The sequence below is a fragment of the Convolutriloba macropyga genome, unplaced genomic scaffold (assembly GCF_964194025.1).
Source record: "Convolutriloba macropyga unplaced genomic scaffold, txConMacr16.3 SCAFFOLD_2188, whole genome shotgun sequence".
NCBI classification, from domain to species: domain Eukaryota; kingdom Metazoa; phylum Xenacoelomorpha; order Acoela; family Convolutidae; genus Convolutriloba; species Convolutriloba macropyga.
In genome coordinates, this window is record NW_027450897.1 from 16,705 (window position 1) to 36,663 (window position 19,959).

Below are 19,959 nucleotides of genomic sequence, written 5' to 3' on the forward strand. Positions count from 1 at the left end.
TTACGCTTAAAATTTTTCTAGGTTTTGTTTTTAATGAGAAAACTTGTTAATTTGTTAAAGCTGTAAACCCAATTTTGTAATGAAAGCTTTTCTTGAGATCATTGTTTCCTTAAGCATCTTTAATTATAAAGTTTATTTGTTTCAATTTTTCAATCAAAGTAGCTCCACAGAGTGCCTAGAATCTTAACATCTAGAACATTCAGCTTCGACAACAATCAAAGACAAATTTTACAACCCTATTAAAAATTCCAAAAATCAATTCATATGAAAAACAAGTTACATAATCAAAGGGAAACATTCGATTTCACGATGATAATAAACATTTTTTTTTATATTTTGAAAGAGATAAATTTTGCTTTTCAATTATATTTTTAAAATCTTAGTCTAGTTAAACGAAAATTTCGCTCTTAAAAATGTTAGGTTAAATTTTGGTCAGACGAATAATAAACAAAATATTGTTCGAAACATAGCTGAGAAAAGAAAATGTAAGTGTTTACTCACAGTAGTTTTTTCTGCCACAGAAAAATTTTGGCATTTTCTATAGAAAACTTTTGGCATTTTCTTCAACTTCCTCTGCGAAAAATTTTGGCATTTTCTTCAACTTCCTCTGCCAATTCCCCCCCCCCCCATATAAAGTTAGCTGAATGTCTTAGAAAATTTATTTTTTTGCAATTAACTTATCTCTAAAAGACAAAAATTAAATGTACCAGTTTCAGCTTAATTGTGAAAAATTCGCTGCCCTGACATTAAAGACAAATTGATGAAAAAAATTGATAATAAAAAAAATTTCCTGTTCATCAGCTGCTAATCTTTGGGAAAAATGAACTCCGAGTTCATTTTGATTTCAAATATTTTTGTTATTGGCACAAGTACAACAATGGGAATGTAACAAGGGTTGCTAAACAGCAAGGTTATTGAAATAAAGAATTATCTTTACAGATTAACTTAGATTAAATAAAATCAATTTATCGGCGAAGATGTAAAAATTTAACCATCTGAACATAATTTCTGATTTTACATGTTCGCAATCCGAAAAAAGAAAAAAAGTTGATATCCAGTATCAATTCCTGGACTTCAGTTCTGTTATTCCTCGTCGTTCAATTTTGAAAGCCAGGCATCCAATAGTTTCATGTTCTGACAATGGTTGGGATACTTCTAATCTTCCATCTTGGTGCTACATTGCCTCGGGAATTTTTCAACATGTGTCAACATGTATTGTAAGGTGAATCTCTAAATAAATTCTATTACCCCATTTTAGACTTATTTGGTAATGCGTATGTTTTATTATCACATCTGTCAGCATAAGCACTAAATAAAACTGCTTAATATTGGGAACTCCAATATCGCTCAACGTTAGAACCAACAAAAGACAATTAGTTGTTCCGACCCAATTTAGTAGGTGGCGAAACTGTATACTCAAATGGGATTTTTTCTTCAGTCAATTATGGCCGATCCATTTAATCATCGTAAAAAGTTGTGAGTGGTATCATTAGAAAATCCGTCAAACGTAGAATATGAAATTTAAAAGATTTGTTGCATTTCGTTTTTAACAGGGAGTTATCGAGATGTAAAGTTTTGTGAACATTCGGCCTAATAACGTTGCTTTTTTTCAATTGTTCCGTAATTTTTGTCCCCTTTTTTTCAGTTTTGCTGAAATATGCTATGGTTGTTAACCTTAGTGTCATTGGTTTTACTGACAAGAATTTCAAATCTTAGCTCATTTATTGACAGATACTATTTAAAAAAAATAAAGCCTAACAAACCTTTATGTTGGTTTCAGAGTTAAGCTCATGCTTTTTAGGGTTTTTTTTTGTTAAATGCCTCTTTTGGAGATTTAATTGTACCTAGACAATGCTTTCAGTAGGAATCTAAGGTCTCTTATGGCTTCATAATGATGGGTCCCACTTGCTTCCCAATGACGTATAATTGAACCTCTTCAAAAATTTCGGTTCATAGCTAACTGTTTTAATGACTTTAAAATGAAATTTTTTTAACAAAAAGAAAAATTTTACAAAAACGAAATGAATTGTTTTTTCCTTTTGCTCTCATTTCCGTCATCCGCATAACTCAACCGCATTATTAAGCCGTGTCAACCATTTCGTTTGATTAATTTTTTTCTCTGTTGATTATATCTTCTGATTGATGGCTTCGAGCAGTAAAATTCAGAAATTTTCGAGTTTTCGTAATTTTTGATATTTTGGTTTATTTGGTTTCCATTTCTACGTAATCTTTTTATAAGGAACAACGGTTGATGTTCAAATGAGCAGCCATTGATAAAACAAATTTCTTGGAGATAACATCTTATTGATATAGTACCTTCATTACTGTGGTTTCGTAACATAGTTTGCGAATTTTCAGCTTCAGTCTGTATTTTTTGTTATTTCGTAGTCTTATAACTTAGTCTCTTAATAAAAGGCGCAATTGGTTTTCTGAGGTGCTGCAACTTACTTCGTCTCTGTGATTTTGTTTGTCGACCTGTTACCCAGTCGAACAGCGAGTTAGCAAGATGTAAAGTTTTGCGAGGTTTCGGCCGAATTACGTCGCTTTTGTTAAAATTTTCCGTAATTTTTGTCCACATTTTTGTCAATTTTGCTGAAATATGCTATAGTTGTTAACAATAGTGTCATTGGTTTTACTGACAAGAATTTCAAACCTTAGTTCATTTATTGACAGATACTATTTAAAAAAAAATAAAGCCTAACAAACCTTTATGTTGGTTTCAGACTTAAGCTCATGGTTTTTAGAGTTTTGACTATTTTTTTTGTAAAATTCCTCTTTTGGAGTTTTAATTGAACCTAGATAATGCTTTTAATAGGTATCTAAGGTCTCTTAGGGCTTCATAATGATGCGTCTCACTGGCTTCTCAAAGACGTATCCTTTTATAAGGCAGAGCCGTTGATGTTCAAATGAGCAACAAATGTTAAACCAAATTTCTTACTGATAACATCTTTTAATTGCATTCATTACTGTGGTGTCGTAACACAGTTTGCGAAGTTTCGGCTTCGGCCTGTATTTTTTGTTATTTTGTAGTCTTAGTCTCCTTATTAAAAGCGCAATTGGCTTTCTGAGGTGCTGCAACTTACTTCGTCTCTGTGATTTTGTTTGTCGACCTGTTACCCAGATGCATTGAGAACAGGTTCTAGTTTTTTCAAGTGAAGCATAGGTCAATTTGTTTTGGTTTACTTTTTATCCGTTGCAAGTTTGATTTTGTTCATATTTTTTAAGATACACATCAAGTTTTTTTTTTGTTAAAAGTGGTGTTATTTAATTTTTATTATACTTTTTTTTGGTAGTCCTTTTAACAAGTTTCGTCGGCCCTCCAACTTGACATTATTTATTCTATTAGTGTTTTCTTGACAGATATGTACGTTTTCCAATGTTTTTTTATCCCTCAATTGGTAGTCAATTAAATCGAGAATGTGTATGAACGAGGTCGGAACAATATTTGCGACCGCACATTACCGAGCCTGCTTATTGTGTTATGGAATCATTTTGTTTGTTGTTTTTTATCAAAATAAACACGTTTAGGAAACTTCGCTTGGTGCTTAGTTCTTAAATAGAGAACTATCAACAATGGTTCTAAAAATGCAATAGGTACTAATTTATAGCTGAATTTCGTTACTTAATGGTTTGCACTTTGGGAACTTATCACTATCCGATCTAGAACAGGAAGTCAAAAACAAAAGAAAAACTTCTATTGTCGGTTGAATGAAATTAAATTACATGTATATTTTAAGTTAAACTAAAATAACTCTTCAAGCGCTATCCTAATAACAATTTATCGAACATTACTTATACCGTTATATAAATATAAAAGAAAAGAACCAGGATTGAGTGGTTTTTCTTAAAACATGTAAAAACGATTGAAATCCAATGTGAAAATAATTTTCAAAGACATTATAACCTCTAAAATATCCATACCTTTCTCCTCTTGTAGTTTGGTTTTGGAAATAAAGCGAGATGAAAAAAACGTTAAACCAAACCGATTTTCAATTCAAAAATCTTTTAAAATGCTGCATTTTTTTGACAGATTGCCTTTCTGTTATACCCTCCTTCAGGGAAAAGTCGTCTAAATGTTCGTTCTATGTCGACTTGTGACATTTTGTTGAGCGAAGTTATCAATTCTTGCGCGGATCAATATAGAATCTCTGTTGATGTTATAACATAGTTCGGGAAAGCATAATTAGCGGAACTTAGAGCCAACGGCGTTAGCGACCGAGGCTGAGCTCGAATCGCCGAAGAAATCCCAGAACTATATTTTAACTTATTTATACACAACTTTGCTGTTTTTCAGGCACATTATGACAAATGATCGAAAATTGCGTTTACTATGAAAAACAAGAGAAGTGTGGAATTCAATCTCCCTTCATACTCCAAATATTCAAGCATTTTTTTCAATTAACTTGTAAGGTTCAGCTGTGGGTTGTAAACTTTTAGAGCGGCTTGCTTTTTTAAAAAAGTGTGACAGGAAGTGTAGAAGTCTGAACAAAACGTCCACGTGACCTGAAAACCTCGAATTTAGTGACTCAGCTTAGTTTAATAATTACTTTTTAGCAGAAAAAAAATGAAGTCTAAAAGACTTCAAAAGATGATGTTGTTTTTGTTATCGGTCGTACAAAAAGGGCATTTAAATTGATGAAAAAAGAATTGTAATCAAATATTGTTGTTGCAATGTTTTGGAAACCTTTGGATATTCTATTACAAAAAAGTTATCAGAAAACGGGCAGTTCTAAGATTATATTCAATTTATAATCGGTTAATTAAATCTTCATCGTTGCACACAAATTGAAGAAATGGCCACCAGTCGTAAGATACTTAAAATTATTCCATTATTATATTTTAAGGTATTTAATTAACGTAAACTCAATGCGTTCCCAAATCGTTTTTCTGGTTCACAAAAATCTGGGTTCGGTTTGGGCGCCAAAGATCTTGAGTCGTTTATACACGAGAGGCATCTTGAGACGTTTAGCAGGTTCGTACTCTGAAAGATTGGGTTCGTAGGGTACGAACAGACTGTCATCTTCTCTCTTTCCGATACCTCTGTACATTCTTTTGTCCTCGAAATCTTCTAAACACAAGACGCAAGCACGTCAATTATAGTGATCATATCATTGAGGAAGATCACTGCTGTTAAGTCCATTTACGATTAGGCTATAGACGAGAACTAAAAACAAAAATTCCCCATATTCAAATTTGAGAGCACACGCAAGTATAACACCAATATGGACGGGAAAAACCACAAAACAATTACGCACAAAGTACATCACCATAATCTGCACTTTACATCGAGTTCCTTGTATTTTTCTGTTTTGTTTTCGAGTTTAAGCTGGTTGTCAACCTATAGAGTTTGATTTACATGAACCCAGTGTGTACATGTGCTCTAGAAATAACAATAATAATAAATTGTTTCCAGACGTCAATAGAAAAAAAATATCTTAATTATGTATATTTAAATCAAAACAAAATCAATACCACTCTGGGAGATCAATATTAGGCCATGAAGGCCTGTTTTCAAGTGTCTCAAGCGGAAGAGAAATGACTATGGTAGTTGCTGGCACGAAAAACAGGAAAATTACAACAGAAAAGAAAACATTGCATTTTATGGGCATTACCAGATCAATGATGTTTAATTGGTGTGTTTCAATGATCATATTTCAAGTATAAATGACCTCAAGACGTTCAAGATCGATATTTTCTGGAAAATATTGCCTAATTAAAATTTCTGCTCTTACAATTTTTTCGTAAAATTTCACCACCGTTTACAATAAAAGCAAAACAAAGAAAAATGACAATTGCGTATATCAAAAAAGAGAGATTTATTTGCAATCCCATTGCATAAATTGAAGTTTTGATGAACTAATTTCCTGCGAACATTTATTCTTTTCAGTCAATTTTTTTACCCAAAAAAATAATTACGCCACAAACAAATAATCCAGGTTTTCAGGTTTCTACGGGAAAATTTTACACTGAAAGAATACCAGTAAACTCATTAGCAAGGAATTCGTGCAATTTTTTCTCAAGTTGAGAATGCTCTTTTTGTTTACTTTTAATTTACAAAACATATCGAATACTTTATCTGTTTATTTCACTATTCCAAAGCCTTTAGTTATCTTTGGTTCAATATCTCTGAGTTTTTGGTTCAATATCTCTGAAAAAAATGTATAAAATACTCAAAAACATTTTTTTGAAATTAAATTTTAAAAAACTCAAACCAGATTTTAAAACTCAAACCAAACAATACGAATCGCTTTAAACTTAAAACCGTGTTTTAAAAAGTTCTTAATAACAAGCCTAATATAAAAAAAATTTTTCAATACAATTTTCCTCATAGTTTCTTGTTATTTGCCACAGAAAAATAATCTGCATTATGGTTGAACAACTGTTTCCTGCTAAATGTTTGCTATGAGCTAGTGAACAGAAAGAACAAGTCTTTTTTTACCTTGTAATATTTTATCAATATCAAGCAATAATCAAATATGAACCCTTCGAAGATTTTAGTAAAAATTATCAATTCTTATTTTGAAATTCTCCGTCAAAAAATTTTAATTTAATAGACAAAATTGCCTGAAATCTACACCTTACTTTTAAAAACACGTGCTTACGATGAGATTTCAGATTTGCAACAACTGATTTGATTTACATTTGAACTTGCTTCATAGTAAGAAAGATTCTTCTGAAACTGATTTTGCATATTAAAAAAGTAATTGTCAGCAACTATAAATTTTTTCAGATGGGTTCCAACGCCCAAAAAGCTTTCAATAATTAACACAATATCATTATTTAAAAATTTTTTTGATCTAAATCTCTGTTTAATTTTTTTCGCTCAATATCACGTGGTTGTCATTTCAAAAGTTGATTTTCATCCTTTTGGATAAATATGTTTTTCGTTTTTTTTTGCAAAATATCGTGTGGCAGCATAAAAATATTTCATCGCAAAGCTAATACTATTTTTCATATAATATTTGATCATCGTGCTACTATTTCACATTTAACAATTTTTCTAAAGCTGTAAGAACATCACAAATTTTCCACCTATAAACTACCCACAATCACCCAGCATTCACCCATCACCCATTTCATCTAGAAATTTTTTCGTGACCCCCAAAATGACCCATCACCCATTTCAGCTAATACTTTTTTCGTGACCCCCAAAATCAATTTTGTAAAATTCGTGCACATTTTATTATGGGCGTCAGACTGCCTTCTTACGAACTTTTTGTTATATAATATTGCAATCAACGACGGCAAAACCAAATTCAAATCTAAACTTGCATAAGTGGCACTTGTAGCTACAATTGACTACCTCGGCTAACTAACTTGATAAGAGATCACTATCGCTTTTAAATATAGACGTAATCTAAGCTTTTTAATCTGAGCTATTAAGCTAAGAATTGATTTGAATTTGGTTCTGAAAACACGCAAATTCATTTATTATTTTTCTTAACGCAAAATTCAATCAAAAATTTATAATGCAAAATCTAGTCAGCATCCAGAATTTTTGGGTCACAAAAACTTAAGAGTTCGCTGATCACAAGTGGTTTAAATGTTGAGTTAGCTTAGAGTTCGTTTTTGTTCAGCGCACGAAAAACCTGGATCGTTTTGAGGGCCAAAGAACTTGAGTCGTTTGTAGACAAGAGGCATCTTGAGTCTTTTCATGTATGCATATGGGGCAAAATTGGGTTCATAGAGCCCAATCCTGTCCATTTCACGTTTACCAATGCCCCGATATTTCTGTTTGGTGCTATCTGCTAAAAAACAAACTTCTAGTAAAATACTGTTTTCTACAGATCGACAGAGTATATTGCGTCTAAATTTACTAATTTGTACCAGCTTTCACAAAAATAATTTCTTTCTAAACAGAGCGTAAAACTAACTCCAATGATTTAGTGATTTCAAAGTGTTGCAATTCTTTTCCATCACATTTTTCACAAAAACAATTTTTGTTTTCATTATCCAACACCTAAAATTGCGCGGCCAACTCAGACTTTGAGCTCAATGATAAAAGAATAAACTAATGAAAACAAAAGTTTTTTTTATCAAAAATATGAAAGACAAATTGCGTTACTTCAAAATCACAAAATCAGTGAAATTTTTTGAAATAATTTCTACTTTCAATTCATTTTCCAAATGTTCAATTTGAGGATGACGTTCGTTTTCCACTCAAAAGCGGAACGCGATCAATGATAACCAAAAGATTGTAAAATGAGTGGAAGGAGTGGATTTTGATGAGGGAAATGAGAGCAAATTGTAAGGCAATCGGCAAAGACGTTATGTTAAGTTAAGCTAAATGAGTCGATTCAGCGGATAAAACTGATTTCGCTCCTGCTCATTTTTGCAGTTTTGTAGGCTTATTCCGCCCATTCCGCCCGACGCGGATAACTAGGTGTTGTAATCTTAATAAAAATTATTTGACACGGAAATATGTCACGGAAATCATTCTGTTTCGAGTGAAATTATAAAAACCTTGTAGCTAATAAAATTTATTTCCATGGATGAAGTTTTCACAGAAAACAGGTCAAAGTTTTTTCGTGGTGCAGCAACGGTTTCTATAATGACAATTCTACGTGATAGAAGTACATAGTTTTGACGAAAAGAACATGCTATTTATTTGAAAATTAGTCAATGTCCCCCAGGGATTTATGCACAAATTTGGTAAAATAGGCATTAAAAATATTCAATCGTTAGATCTTATGGAAAAAATTTAAAAAAAACTGAGCCACAAATGGACCAAAAGCAACTTGAGAAAAAAACAAACATTCAGTTTTGTTTTTCAAATTTTTGATCGATGCGAAGCAATTAGTTGGGAAAACGTAAAAACGGAAAAATAAGATACAAGTAAATGACAGTAGGAAAAAATCAGAATTCCTGGTACAGGAACATTAATAGTCAAATGAAGGAAAGAATTACAAAAAAAAAATAAAATTGGAAGAATCTGAGAACTGCTTGAAAGACAACGTTCTATCTCACAACGCAAAAAAATTCCATATAACAGCAACTTGATAATCTTTTGGAAACTTTGGAGTACGGAAAAAAATTTCTAAATGTATCGAAACGCTTTTAAGTTTCTGCTAAGTTTTACATTGCCAATTTTTTTGTAGGATTACGCAAAACGATTTGATTTTAAATTCAAAACGTATGTCTCCCCAAATAAAAAAATACAAAAAGACCTCAAAAATTTTTCCAATGTGCAAAAAATTTGAAACTCAAAAGGCAAATTGAACTCTTGTGAAATAAGAAGAAGCAATGAAATAGTATAAAAAACAACCGCTAAAATTTTTATTTTTAGGTCAAAAAAATCTATCAAAAATTTTAAAAGAAACAGTATATTATAATTTCTTAAGGTTTTCATTCTTTGCAAATGCTTTCTAAATTGAACTACGTGAAATTTTACTCATAAAATATAAAATTGGAGTATAATAAAATTGCATTAATAATTATTATTAAATAAAAAACCATGTTTTTCTATGGCGCTGTAAATTGACTATATCAAATTGAATTTCGAAAAAATTAAATAAAAGGGTATGAGATTATTTTACTCTTAGTTTTGTATTTTAAACCTTTCAACTTTTCCTAAAGCGGACTATGCCATTGTTTGTTTATGTGTGTATCCTGATGATAGTTACCAAAAAACTCCAGAAAAAATTTAAGTAATATAAATAAATTTAAAAAAAAGTTCATTTAATATAAAAAATTTGAGTTGAAATGCTGTAAAGCCCTATTATCGTTGTTGAAATTTCAGATGAACAATTTAGAAGCAGATAAATATAATAGACCCAAGTTCAGAGGATAGTCGTTACGTACTGAGTTGTCATTCATCAAATTATGTTGTGAGTATTTTTTACCTTATTTGCGATTGAAAGACTTTTAGATTGGAGGTTTCGTAATCAAGGCAATTTGCTGTTTCAGGGAAACTTATTGTGCTTATAAATGTTTTTCATCAATACCTTTATGTAATTCTTGATTGATTATGAATCCTTGCATTTTTATCCCGAAAAATGACCTTCAAAGACGAATAATTTACCTTGTAAGAAAACCGAACATTTTGAGAGTCATTCTTACATAAAACTGGCTTTTGACCTTAAAAAAGATTGAGTAAAAAAATCGAACTTTGTGCGCCGGCAACAGAATAACATCATATTCAAAACGATTCTATGTTTTTAATTAATTTAAAAATATTAATCTGACCTGCATGGAACTATGAATTTCAACATTTTTATTTCAAAATGTTGTCATGGCCGAGTTTTTTCAAGAAAAACATGTACCAAATACCAAAAAAATATTAATGGACAACCAGAAAAAAAAATGGTCAACAGTAGGCTAAAGAATATATTCATGAAGCAAGTTAAAATGCAAGACATATGGAGTCAATTTCAAAATTTATATGCGGTTTCTAAGTTAAGCTCAATCTGATGGGTTCATTGTTTTCGAAGTAAAACCCAATTACCCCAAGTTTCGTACATCACATTTTTCTAATTGATTGCTCTCTGATCAGAAAACATTTTTTAAAACCAAAAGCATCAAGTGGGAATGCAGGACGTATGGAATGAAAAGCAATATTTTCACCCATTATCTTTATACTTCGCAAGCAATATTTCTGCTCTTAGCTGATCATCAAGGACAAATAAGAAAAAAATTTTCAAGAATACAATTTTAAAAAGTTTAATGCAATTAACTTTTTATTTATCCCAAAACTACGCATGCTTCAAATGCACTGTGCTATAATTTTGATTGCTTCATTAATTTTAGAGACTAGCGACTCATTGCAATCATTGGTATCCAAAATGGCCGAATCTTGTTTTTTTTTGCTCAAACATATAAACCATTTTCTGAATTAATTAGCATGCATAAATTAAGCACCCAAAAATTGTGTTCAAAAAAGTTCACTATCTCTCTTCAAACACTTTTGATAAAGTGCTGCATAAACGTTTATCTTGTTTGTTAATTCAAAGACATAGTTGTAATTTTATTGTAACATTCGAAAATCTATGAATACCTTAAATTTTTTCCAATCAAAATCGACCTGGTTTCCCTGAGGGAAACTCAATCTGACGGGATCATTGTTTCGATATCAATTCTAGTCTTGGGCGTTGTGAGTTTGGAACAAATTCCAATCAGATGTTCGTCTTATTAAACCGTCTCTGATCAGAGAACAGTGCGGTCTCTCATTGTTGCGCTGTCCAGCGCTGTCCGAGGAATTATGCATTTCACTGCAAATTTTTTGGAACTAATTTTTTTTCGTGTGGATAAGAAGAAGCTTACTAATCAGAGATCAATCTGATAGAGAACTTCAAAGTGGTGGACAAATTTACCGGTAGTTGATTCTGGTTCTGCAGTGCTGCTGCTGACGTTTTCTGGAAAGGAACCGGAAGAAGTCGAATTGCAAATCTGTTTCTTATAAAGTGCCTGAACCGAATTTCAAAACTCTCTTATGAACAAACCCAAAATGCCTAATAGACGGGGATCAAATTTGACTAAAATTGCGAGTAACAGAATTGCCAAAGAAAAACATATGAAGAAAGGAACTCTTAATTGAATCAATTGTCCTAACTGGGTATCTTTGTCATAATACCGGATATTATAGTTTTAACTTGCTTTTGTTCAGTTCTTCATGCGTTTCTTAAGATATTTCAGGATTGGTGGGATTGGTTGAAGGAAGGAGCATAACCGCTGATTCTTCCGACCCACTTTAGTGGGGGATGAACTACATACTCAAATCGTTTTTTTACAATCCAAGAAATGGATTTTATTGGTGCTCTGTCTTTTTTTTGCAACTCGAAGATGAGTATTGGCGGATAGTCTTTTTTTATCGATAACTTTTTGGAGTGTATTTAAAACAGGATTCAGTTTTTCCGTTAGTTTTTTTGGGTAACTGGTTTTTCTTAACCATATTAACAAGTTACTTTAGTTTTGGAAGCTTTTCTAGACATCTCAAAAATATATTAGGGTTTTATTTGCAATCATGAGCTACTTCTGTGAATTTGCGTGTTTAAAGATTTTTTAAATGGTTTTCGTACTCTTTTGAGGTAATTTTTTTCATTTAATATTACCTTTTGAGATGGTATTCGTAGCCTTTTGATTTCGGCAGTCAAATTCGCTTTAACTGAAGAAAATTGAACAAATTAATTTAAAAAAAGTCGCCTATTTTTTTCTTATATTGAAACTTTTTTGCCTTGTCTTTTCGTTTTTAGTGCCTTTCAGAAAAATTTGGTCGCGTTCACTTGTTTACTTTGACTTATTAGTAGGGTTATTAATTTTAAGCGGAAACAATTAAAAATCATCAGTTTATTTTCAGATGAGACCTATTTTCAGGAAATAAAAAAAAGCTTTTCATCAGATCTTTGTAGTTTTTAGAACTTGCTCAAGTTTTAAGGTTTTGTTGAGAATATTGTTGGGACTTCGCAATTTCTATAGAATGTCTTCACAAAGCTAACAGATTTTTAAGATTTCTTAATTTAATTTTCTTTCTGCTCAATTTTTTCTGTTTTTCGAAGTGAATCGGCGGTCATGTTCATCCCATCTTTTGATAGTAATTTGTTTAACGCAATTATTTTATGCAACACAATCTTTTATACAAAATTCTTGTGGCCTGTGGAGTCGCAACTTAGGAACAATTTCCTATAAAAGGTTCCAAAATTTGTTTTTTCTTAGATAATCTGTTTCAACCGTTTGCTGTTTCAAAACGAATGGTATAGCGGAGATAGCGATTTTATCAGTTGCTGGACAGCTATGTGTAAGTTAATTTTTAATTTGCGTGGATGCAGGAGTTTTCTGGCTATATTTTTCTCTTCAAGATGTTTCTCTGCAGTTAATGCTCAGTGGGCTTCAATTATAGGGCCATAGCAAGCTTTATTAGACTTTCAAGTGTTTTAAGTAGTAGAGCTGGGAGGAAGACCTTAATTCAAGGTTAAAAGGCCATTTCTAAGACTTTTTGATTGTTTGTTTTTTTATGAATTTTCTGCTATATCACTCTTAAATTCACTTTTTTCATAATTGTTGGAGGTTTTTTTGCAAGACATACTTACTTTTCAAAAGTTTTCTTGTTTGGTAGTAGGTTACTATATAGTTTATCAATTGTAATTTTGTCGTTTTTTTAGTTTTTCCAGTCCCAAGGACCACGAAATTTAATCTAAAGTTTGATAATCAATTGCTAGGGCAATTGAAGGTGTTCAACGTTCTCATTTCACTAACCATTCTGGTAAAACCATAAACCTTTTTCGATTTGACTGAAAAGTATTATCATAGAAACTTTATCAATTTTTATGGGTCAGAGAAAGTTAGGCTGTCTTATGAGTGAGCGGATAGTTTCTGGGGGAGATGAAATGGCTAATAAGATATTAAAATCACAAAATTTAGCAACATTTCATCAAAATTACAAATTGTCTAAAAAATTTTGAAACGATTGTCATTTTAAGCGGTATTTGTATTCTGGGACCAATGAAACTTTTTATGTTGTTGCAGATGGGTTACCGGGAAGATTCGAGAAACAAAATAAGGTTTCAACAATTTAATATTTTGAAAATTAACAACTTTCAATGAATTTTGCGTTCTTTTTTAAAATTTTTCAATTTCTATGAAACTGGAGTCTTTTTATTTTTAGTGGGCAATAAAAACCCCCTTAAAGGCTTTGGCTGGGTTGATTCAAATGCTTAAGTAAAATAAATTTGTCCTTCAGGATTAGAGCTTCAAGAGCGTCCAAAAATGTTTATTTTTTGTTTAATTTTATTTGATTGTTTGGATTTTTTAAACTTTTGAGGCAAATTGTCTTTTCGGCTGAAATTTTTCATTTGATGTCAAATAGTTTTTTAAAAATATATAAAAAAAAGTTCGTTTCTGCCACGAAGTTCTTGAGGTATCGAGGTTATATGATTTGTGACCAATTGACAGACTGACTTATGTTGTTAATTTTGAAAAATTGTGTATTGTTACGCAATTTCTTGAAACTTCCGCTCAACAATATTTTAAAATTGAAAACGATAGTGTTGTTCGTGTCATCTCTAAAGATAGATGAGTGTTACTGAGCTGTTTGATTCAATTAGTGGGATAAATTTTTTGCTCAAGTTTATTAAAATCAGCCTTTGTCATCAAAAATGGCAGATAATAAGTTTGTTTACTCCACTTTGATTAATTTTGCTAAACCTGCACACATGAAAAATGCTAACACAATCCTCGCTTACTCCATATAGGGTTATTTTTGCTTGTGGTATCGAATTTCAGTTTTGCGGTTTTCTTGCTAATCTAACTCGTTAGGTATTCAGAATGCATAATTTATATTTCATATATTGACCTTTTTGTCTGATTACCCATATCCGTAATCATAGGAACAAATACGCCTTCCTAATGAACGAAGAGCAACAGCAATGCTGGTTTTGTATTCACCGGTGTTTTTCTTCAGTCTAAAAATAAATTGGATTGTAATCAGTTGCTGTTTTGTTCAAAAATATTTTCATTTTTTTGCTTTTTTAAATTCGAAAATATTAAATACAGAACAGAGCAACTCAAATCAAGGCTTGCCAACGATATATTCAACTGATTTTCTAACAACTTTCCGTGAAACCTTTTGAGCTTCGTTTTTTTCTCTTTTTTCTCCAATTTTCAGGTAAAAATAAGAAAATGCGGGTCGCCTTTCTATTGTAGGCAAAGACGAATTTTCTGTCTAATTGATTAAAGATTAAGATTTAATGCCATTTTACGTTTTAGTTAATGTTTTTTGGGCTTTCATACAACACAAATTCCAAAAAATCAACTTTCGGTCACTTTCCCATCTCTGACTTTTTTGTCTTGTCAATTTTTGACAGTTCAGATGTTTCAATTTTGCTGTTGGAAAAGAAGGCACAATAGAGCAAATCATTGTTTTAAAATAGATTATAGTTTTAACGGCATTCACAACGTATCCTAGAGAAATTTATCGTTTTTTTTTCATTTTTCGTTCGCGCAGTACTTTTATGAAAAAAATATCGGACAACTGCAGGTCCTATCTGCTTTCCATGTAAAAAAGGCACTCGCCCGTAAAAGATAACAGTTATATTGTTTCTTGACTTTGAAATCAATTGGTTTGAAAGAAACATAGAACTATTTTTTAACTCTGGTCCTATTAATTACAGATCGCAATTAACATTATTGGTGCTAAAGAGAAACAAAATTGAATTTTTCTACTGCTTTTAGAGCATTGCTTGTTGTCTTAACGTTTTTAACGCCGGTTTTTCTCATTTTTTTTTTAAATTTTGGACCGGGTTTTTTGTTCTTTTGGTCGATGCGTGAAAATTCTGAGTACTGACTGCTCGAAAGGCTTCCTTTGGAAAACCAACGAACTTAATTATTGACTTCAGTTGATAGCTAGTGTTTTTATGATTTTGAAACCAATTGTTTTCCATAAATACTACTGATTTGTTTTCAATTTTTGCTCCTTTTTGTTCGTTTTTTTTTGTCCATTTGAAAATTAGTCCTATTATTCGGAGCTAACATATCAAATTATTGGAGTTTAAGAATTGCAGAATTGAGTTCAACTTTTTTGAGGAATGGATTATGAGTTCTGGTTTTAACGGCTTCAACATTGTTTTCTTGCAAAGTTCATTAAAGTTTTTTTGGTGTGTATTCGTCGTTTATTTGTGTAGACATCTGACATTATCTGGATAATGAATGGTCTCAAAGTTTTCATATGGAATTTTGAATGGATATAAACGTATTGAAAAATTTAGGTTGATTTTTTATGGTTTCAATTATTTGAATTTTTATGTTTTAAAAAATATAGGCGTTTTGTATAACTTTTTCGTTTTGTTCTTTTTTGTCTAGTTGTTTTCGAGTCTCATTAAGGACTAGGCCCATGATTTTTCTGAAACTTTACAAAATATTTTGTTTAGTTTAGCTTTTATTTGAGCCTCTTTAAACTTTGTTATTAGGTATTTTTCAATTTCAATTTGGTTAAAATCAGTTGTGACCTTGAGCTTTTGATGCGAATAATGTTTGTTGTTATTTGATTTTTTGTTTTTCTTTTTGCGTAGTCTTAATAATGGCAATTCTCGTTGGCACTCTTGTGGCATTGCTTGCTTTACTAAGTGATTTTAGTTGGAAGCAACTTTTTTTTTCATACACCAATTATTTCTAAACAATATTATGAATTTTTCAAAATTTCTTTTCTTTTCGTCCTTTGGTAGACAATTAAATCAAAAATGTGGATGGGCGGGTTTGGAACCTTTTGGGCAAACGCATAATACCGAGCCTCCTTGTAACGTTATAGAAAAGAGTGGACTTGAGAACGGCATGGTAACGAAAACAAAAAGACTGATGAAGATGCTTCGTCTCTACCCATGATTTTAAAATAGCTCGGTGCAGGTTATGTAATTCCATTTTTTGATCCGAGACAGATTCGACCCTGATATTTTGGATCAAATAAAATAACAGCACGGAAAAAATTTGATCAACGCTAAAATCCAACGTCAAATGCTAGATCGTGATAAAATGCAACGTCGGAATATTAGCGTAAGCAAAACTCCATTGTTCATTTGGGTGAATCTCAAGTCTTTTATTGGGCATTTTGGGTATTTTAATGCCAACTTTTGGAGAAGTATGGTCTTTATAATCTTAGGTGTAAACTGGGAGGTATAATTGAATTTGCGTGTTTTAAGTGTTCTCAATCTAAGGAAGTTTAATGGATGTTCGATTTCTAAACTATTAATCAAATTTATCTAACTATGCGCGTTTGAGTTTGTGTGCAGCCCTTCACGTCCCAAATTTCGTTGTCTGATCGAAATAGGAAAATCCACAAAAATGTGCTTTGTTCAAGCAATGGCTGTTTATCAATTTTCCCGGACAAAAATCAGTATGTCAACTATGTTTAAGATCTAAAGAAGAGCAGATATCTAATTGAGCTAGCAAATAATTTCAATTTAAAAATATCAAAACAAATTAATTTACTTATACGTAATTGTTTCCAATGTATTTCACGATTGTTTTTTGTAAAATTTTTGTATGACAAAAATTATTTAGGCCAGCAAAAAAATACAAATTTCTTTTTAAAAAATCAGACAAGCACTTTTATATTTTTTTTTACTTATTCACAATTAAAACTGTTTCAATTGACAGTTTGTTGGATCTTGGTGGCGTTTTCTGATTGGAAATCGTAAATCCATTTCCAATTTAGTTTAAGTACACTAATGACGCAGCTTTGATGCAGACATTTCACGATAACATTTGAACAGGTGTCACAAAATTGAGTCACAACACCGACAAGTTCTACTTACCCTTTCTGCGGTTGACTGTAAAAATTAACGAACATCTGTTGACTGAGAACATACTTCTGTTTCTATATAGACAAATGCTTGAATAGTGGTCGTACAACTGATTTTTCCATACAATTGTAATTATAACAATATGTTAGAAATAGGTTCAATTTGTTTAGAGTTTAGAACCGCTAGAACGTTCACAATTCAACCAATTTTAAAGAAGACGCTGGTCTATGGTGTCCAACAGAATGAGAAAAAATGAGAAAAATAGCCAAACTCCAACTCTCTTTTGTTGTTCAGTCTTAAATGTACTGTTACAAATCAATTTTTAAAAATATTTTTTTACTAATTTTAAACAAAATATTGTAACGAAGGTCTATCTGTGGTCGGAACCCCCCACCCCGAGTGAGGGGGACGGAGGTTACGTCCACAAAAGGGCCGAGTGGAGCGCAACCAGACAGCACGCCATATATAATCATGGGGCGAGGATTTATTTAATTTGCCAGTTCAGAAATTTGTTTTACTTAAGAAAATCTGGCTGGTATTTTCTTTTTTTCTCATTATGGCAGTTATTCGGCAAAAATTGGTAACTCCCAATTGTTAATTGTGCATACAAGGAGCTTAGGAAAGATCAGAATAGAATATTTGCTTGTTTAGTGAAAACTGGGCAAGCTTTAGGAAGAAAATATTTTTTGAGTATGCGGCTGAATAGTGCAGTGATGCAACACATTAGACTTTACATGACTTTCACAGATTGAAGCATCTTGTAGTTTTTGAGAACAATTTCTTATATTTTTTAAACAATTTTTAATTTTTTTTTGATAAGATTTTTCTTACTAATTATTAGCTTTGCAAAAATTGACGGGAAATTTTGAGCAAAAAAATGTTGCAATGGCAAAATTTTTCAAATAATTTTTGAACTGAGACAAAAAATCCATTGGAACTTTTCAAAACCCTCTTTTTAACTTTATAATTTCATATGAACTTCTAGTTCTCATTTTTCGTGGAAGCGAAGTTGATTCCTTTTTCTAAAAAAGTTTCATTCAGCTGACATTGAATGAAGAAAGTTGGACTTGTTAATGTCTATAAGTTGTTCTCAGAACCTTTTTGGGTTGATATCAGCAATCTGACATTTGATAAAATCCTAAAAAAAATAATTGTTTGAGGCCAGTTATAAAAGTTTACTCATCGTCCGATATTTAGTGCAATTATTCTAAACTATATTTCGTAAACAGATATGTCCTGTAATCAAATATGATCCAATTGGCGAATACCTGGTCTGTACTAGTAATCAGTTAAAAATTTATTGCTTGTTTGGTATTATTTATCCCCAAACAAATATTCCAGCTACACTAAAATTGTTTCCCTGTTTCTCAATTTTTTTTTGAAAATCAGATAACGGTTTTTGAGATATACAAGCAATTTCTCAAATTTTGAGTTTTCGAAAGTTTGTTTTAACTTTATGTGACTCATTAAGTTTTAACTTTAAGTTTTAACTTTAAGCCCTCCATTTTGGTCTTGTAACCATGATTGGCAGTGTTATAGGTTATACACACTAAGCTTGGGGGGGGGGGGGCTTTAATAGGAAAGACTGCCGGTAGGTACTTTCACAGATATTCTTATTTTCATTGCGATTTTTAATTTTGACACCTCTGCGTTACAAGCGTCTACCGGTACAAAAAACTATTTCCAAGAAATTGGCTGGCATTTTCAGCTGCCGACTTCCGTTCTGTGCGGAAAGCGCCTAAATTTTGTGAAAATGATTTCATCAAAGCAATTAAGAGCCTCAAAATGTAAAATAGGATCCAAAAAAAGTGAAAAGCACTTACGTTTGGCTGTAAAGTTTCTTCACAAATTATGATCCTTTCAATCCTTTTGTCGCTCAATTTTACGATTGAATGTTTTAAGATTACTTTAATGAGGATATACTGCAATTAATCTGCCGCACGATTCTTTGCGGAACGCACCTCAGTCGAACAAATTTTGCGGTGGAAAACAGTTTTCCCTTTTCAACTTCCAGTTTAAAAGTAAGAAACACTGATGGATTTTCCATATAGGATACCGCCTGTTCGTCCGCGTAGTTCAAATGTATGTTTCACGCGCACAATGTATTAACATAGGAAAAGTGAAGTCTGGTATTAAAAAGGAGTAAATTTACTCAAAACTTAGACACCGAAATGAGTGCGTAAAAGTTTTATGCGTATCCACGCGCGACAAAAACAAAAGTTGAATTAGCCTCGTCTTGCATACATGTGCATTTTTTTTTCGAGAACCATAATTTCTATCAGCGCACTTATTTCATATTTGAGGTTTTATGTACGAAAAAACTACGTCCCCGGACTGAGGTCCCATTTATTTTCAGCGCTGAATCATAGTAACTTTTATTCTGTATTTTAATCTGTCAAGTTATCATGATCATGTCAAAAATTAGGCTGATCAGAGTAAAAAAATCAGGACAACCTAGTTTCTCTGAATTTGTTCTGAACTACATGACAAAATCAGACTGCGGAATTACTGATCAGAACAAAATTTCAGCCTGAAAAACAAATCTCAGAAAAAAAATTCAGCATGAAAAAACTCTGAATTTACTATGAGAATAACAAAAGAACAATAAAAAATAGTCAATTCAATAAAAAATTTCAGGTCATTTCAGTCTAATTGGGGAAAGAACATCCTGTTGAGGGTCAGACCCCCCCTCCCACCCATCAAAACACCCCCCAACCCATAAAACACCATCCCC

General features: G+C 31.8%; 1 protein-coding gene across 1 annotated transcript; it reads right to left on the reverse strand.

Moving 5' to 3' along the window:
* Positions 1-4,723: 4,723 nt before the first annotated feature.
* On the reverse strand, positions 4,724-17,247 carry LOC142356248 (uncharacterized). Its single transcript, XM_075408192.1, has 4 exons — positions 17,238-17,247; positions 11,310-11,351; positions 7,590-7,748; positions 4,724-5,068 (listed from the first exon to the last, which is right to left on the reverse strand). Exons 3-4 carry the CDS (start codon positions 7,702-7,704, stop codon positions 4,893-4,895), a joined length of 291 nt encoding a protein of 96 aa, XP_075264307.1. The 5' UTR covers positions 7,705-7,748; positions 11,310-11,351; positions 17,238-17,247; the 3' UTR covers positions 4,724-4,892.
* Positions 17,248-19,959: the final 2,712 nt, after the last annotated feature.

What these genes read in the sequence shown, in the direction of transcription:
- LOC142356248 (XM_075408192.1), bottom strand. Translation starts at nt 7,704, where the DNA reads ATGGACAGGATTGGGCTCTATGAACCCAATTTTGCCCCATATGCATAC. An exon ending in TGGCCCTCAAAACGATCCAG is followed by an intron (nt 5,069 to 7,589) that starts GTTTTTCGTGCG and finishes TCTTGTGTTTAG; the next exon opens with AAGATTTCGAGGACAAAAGA.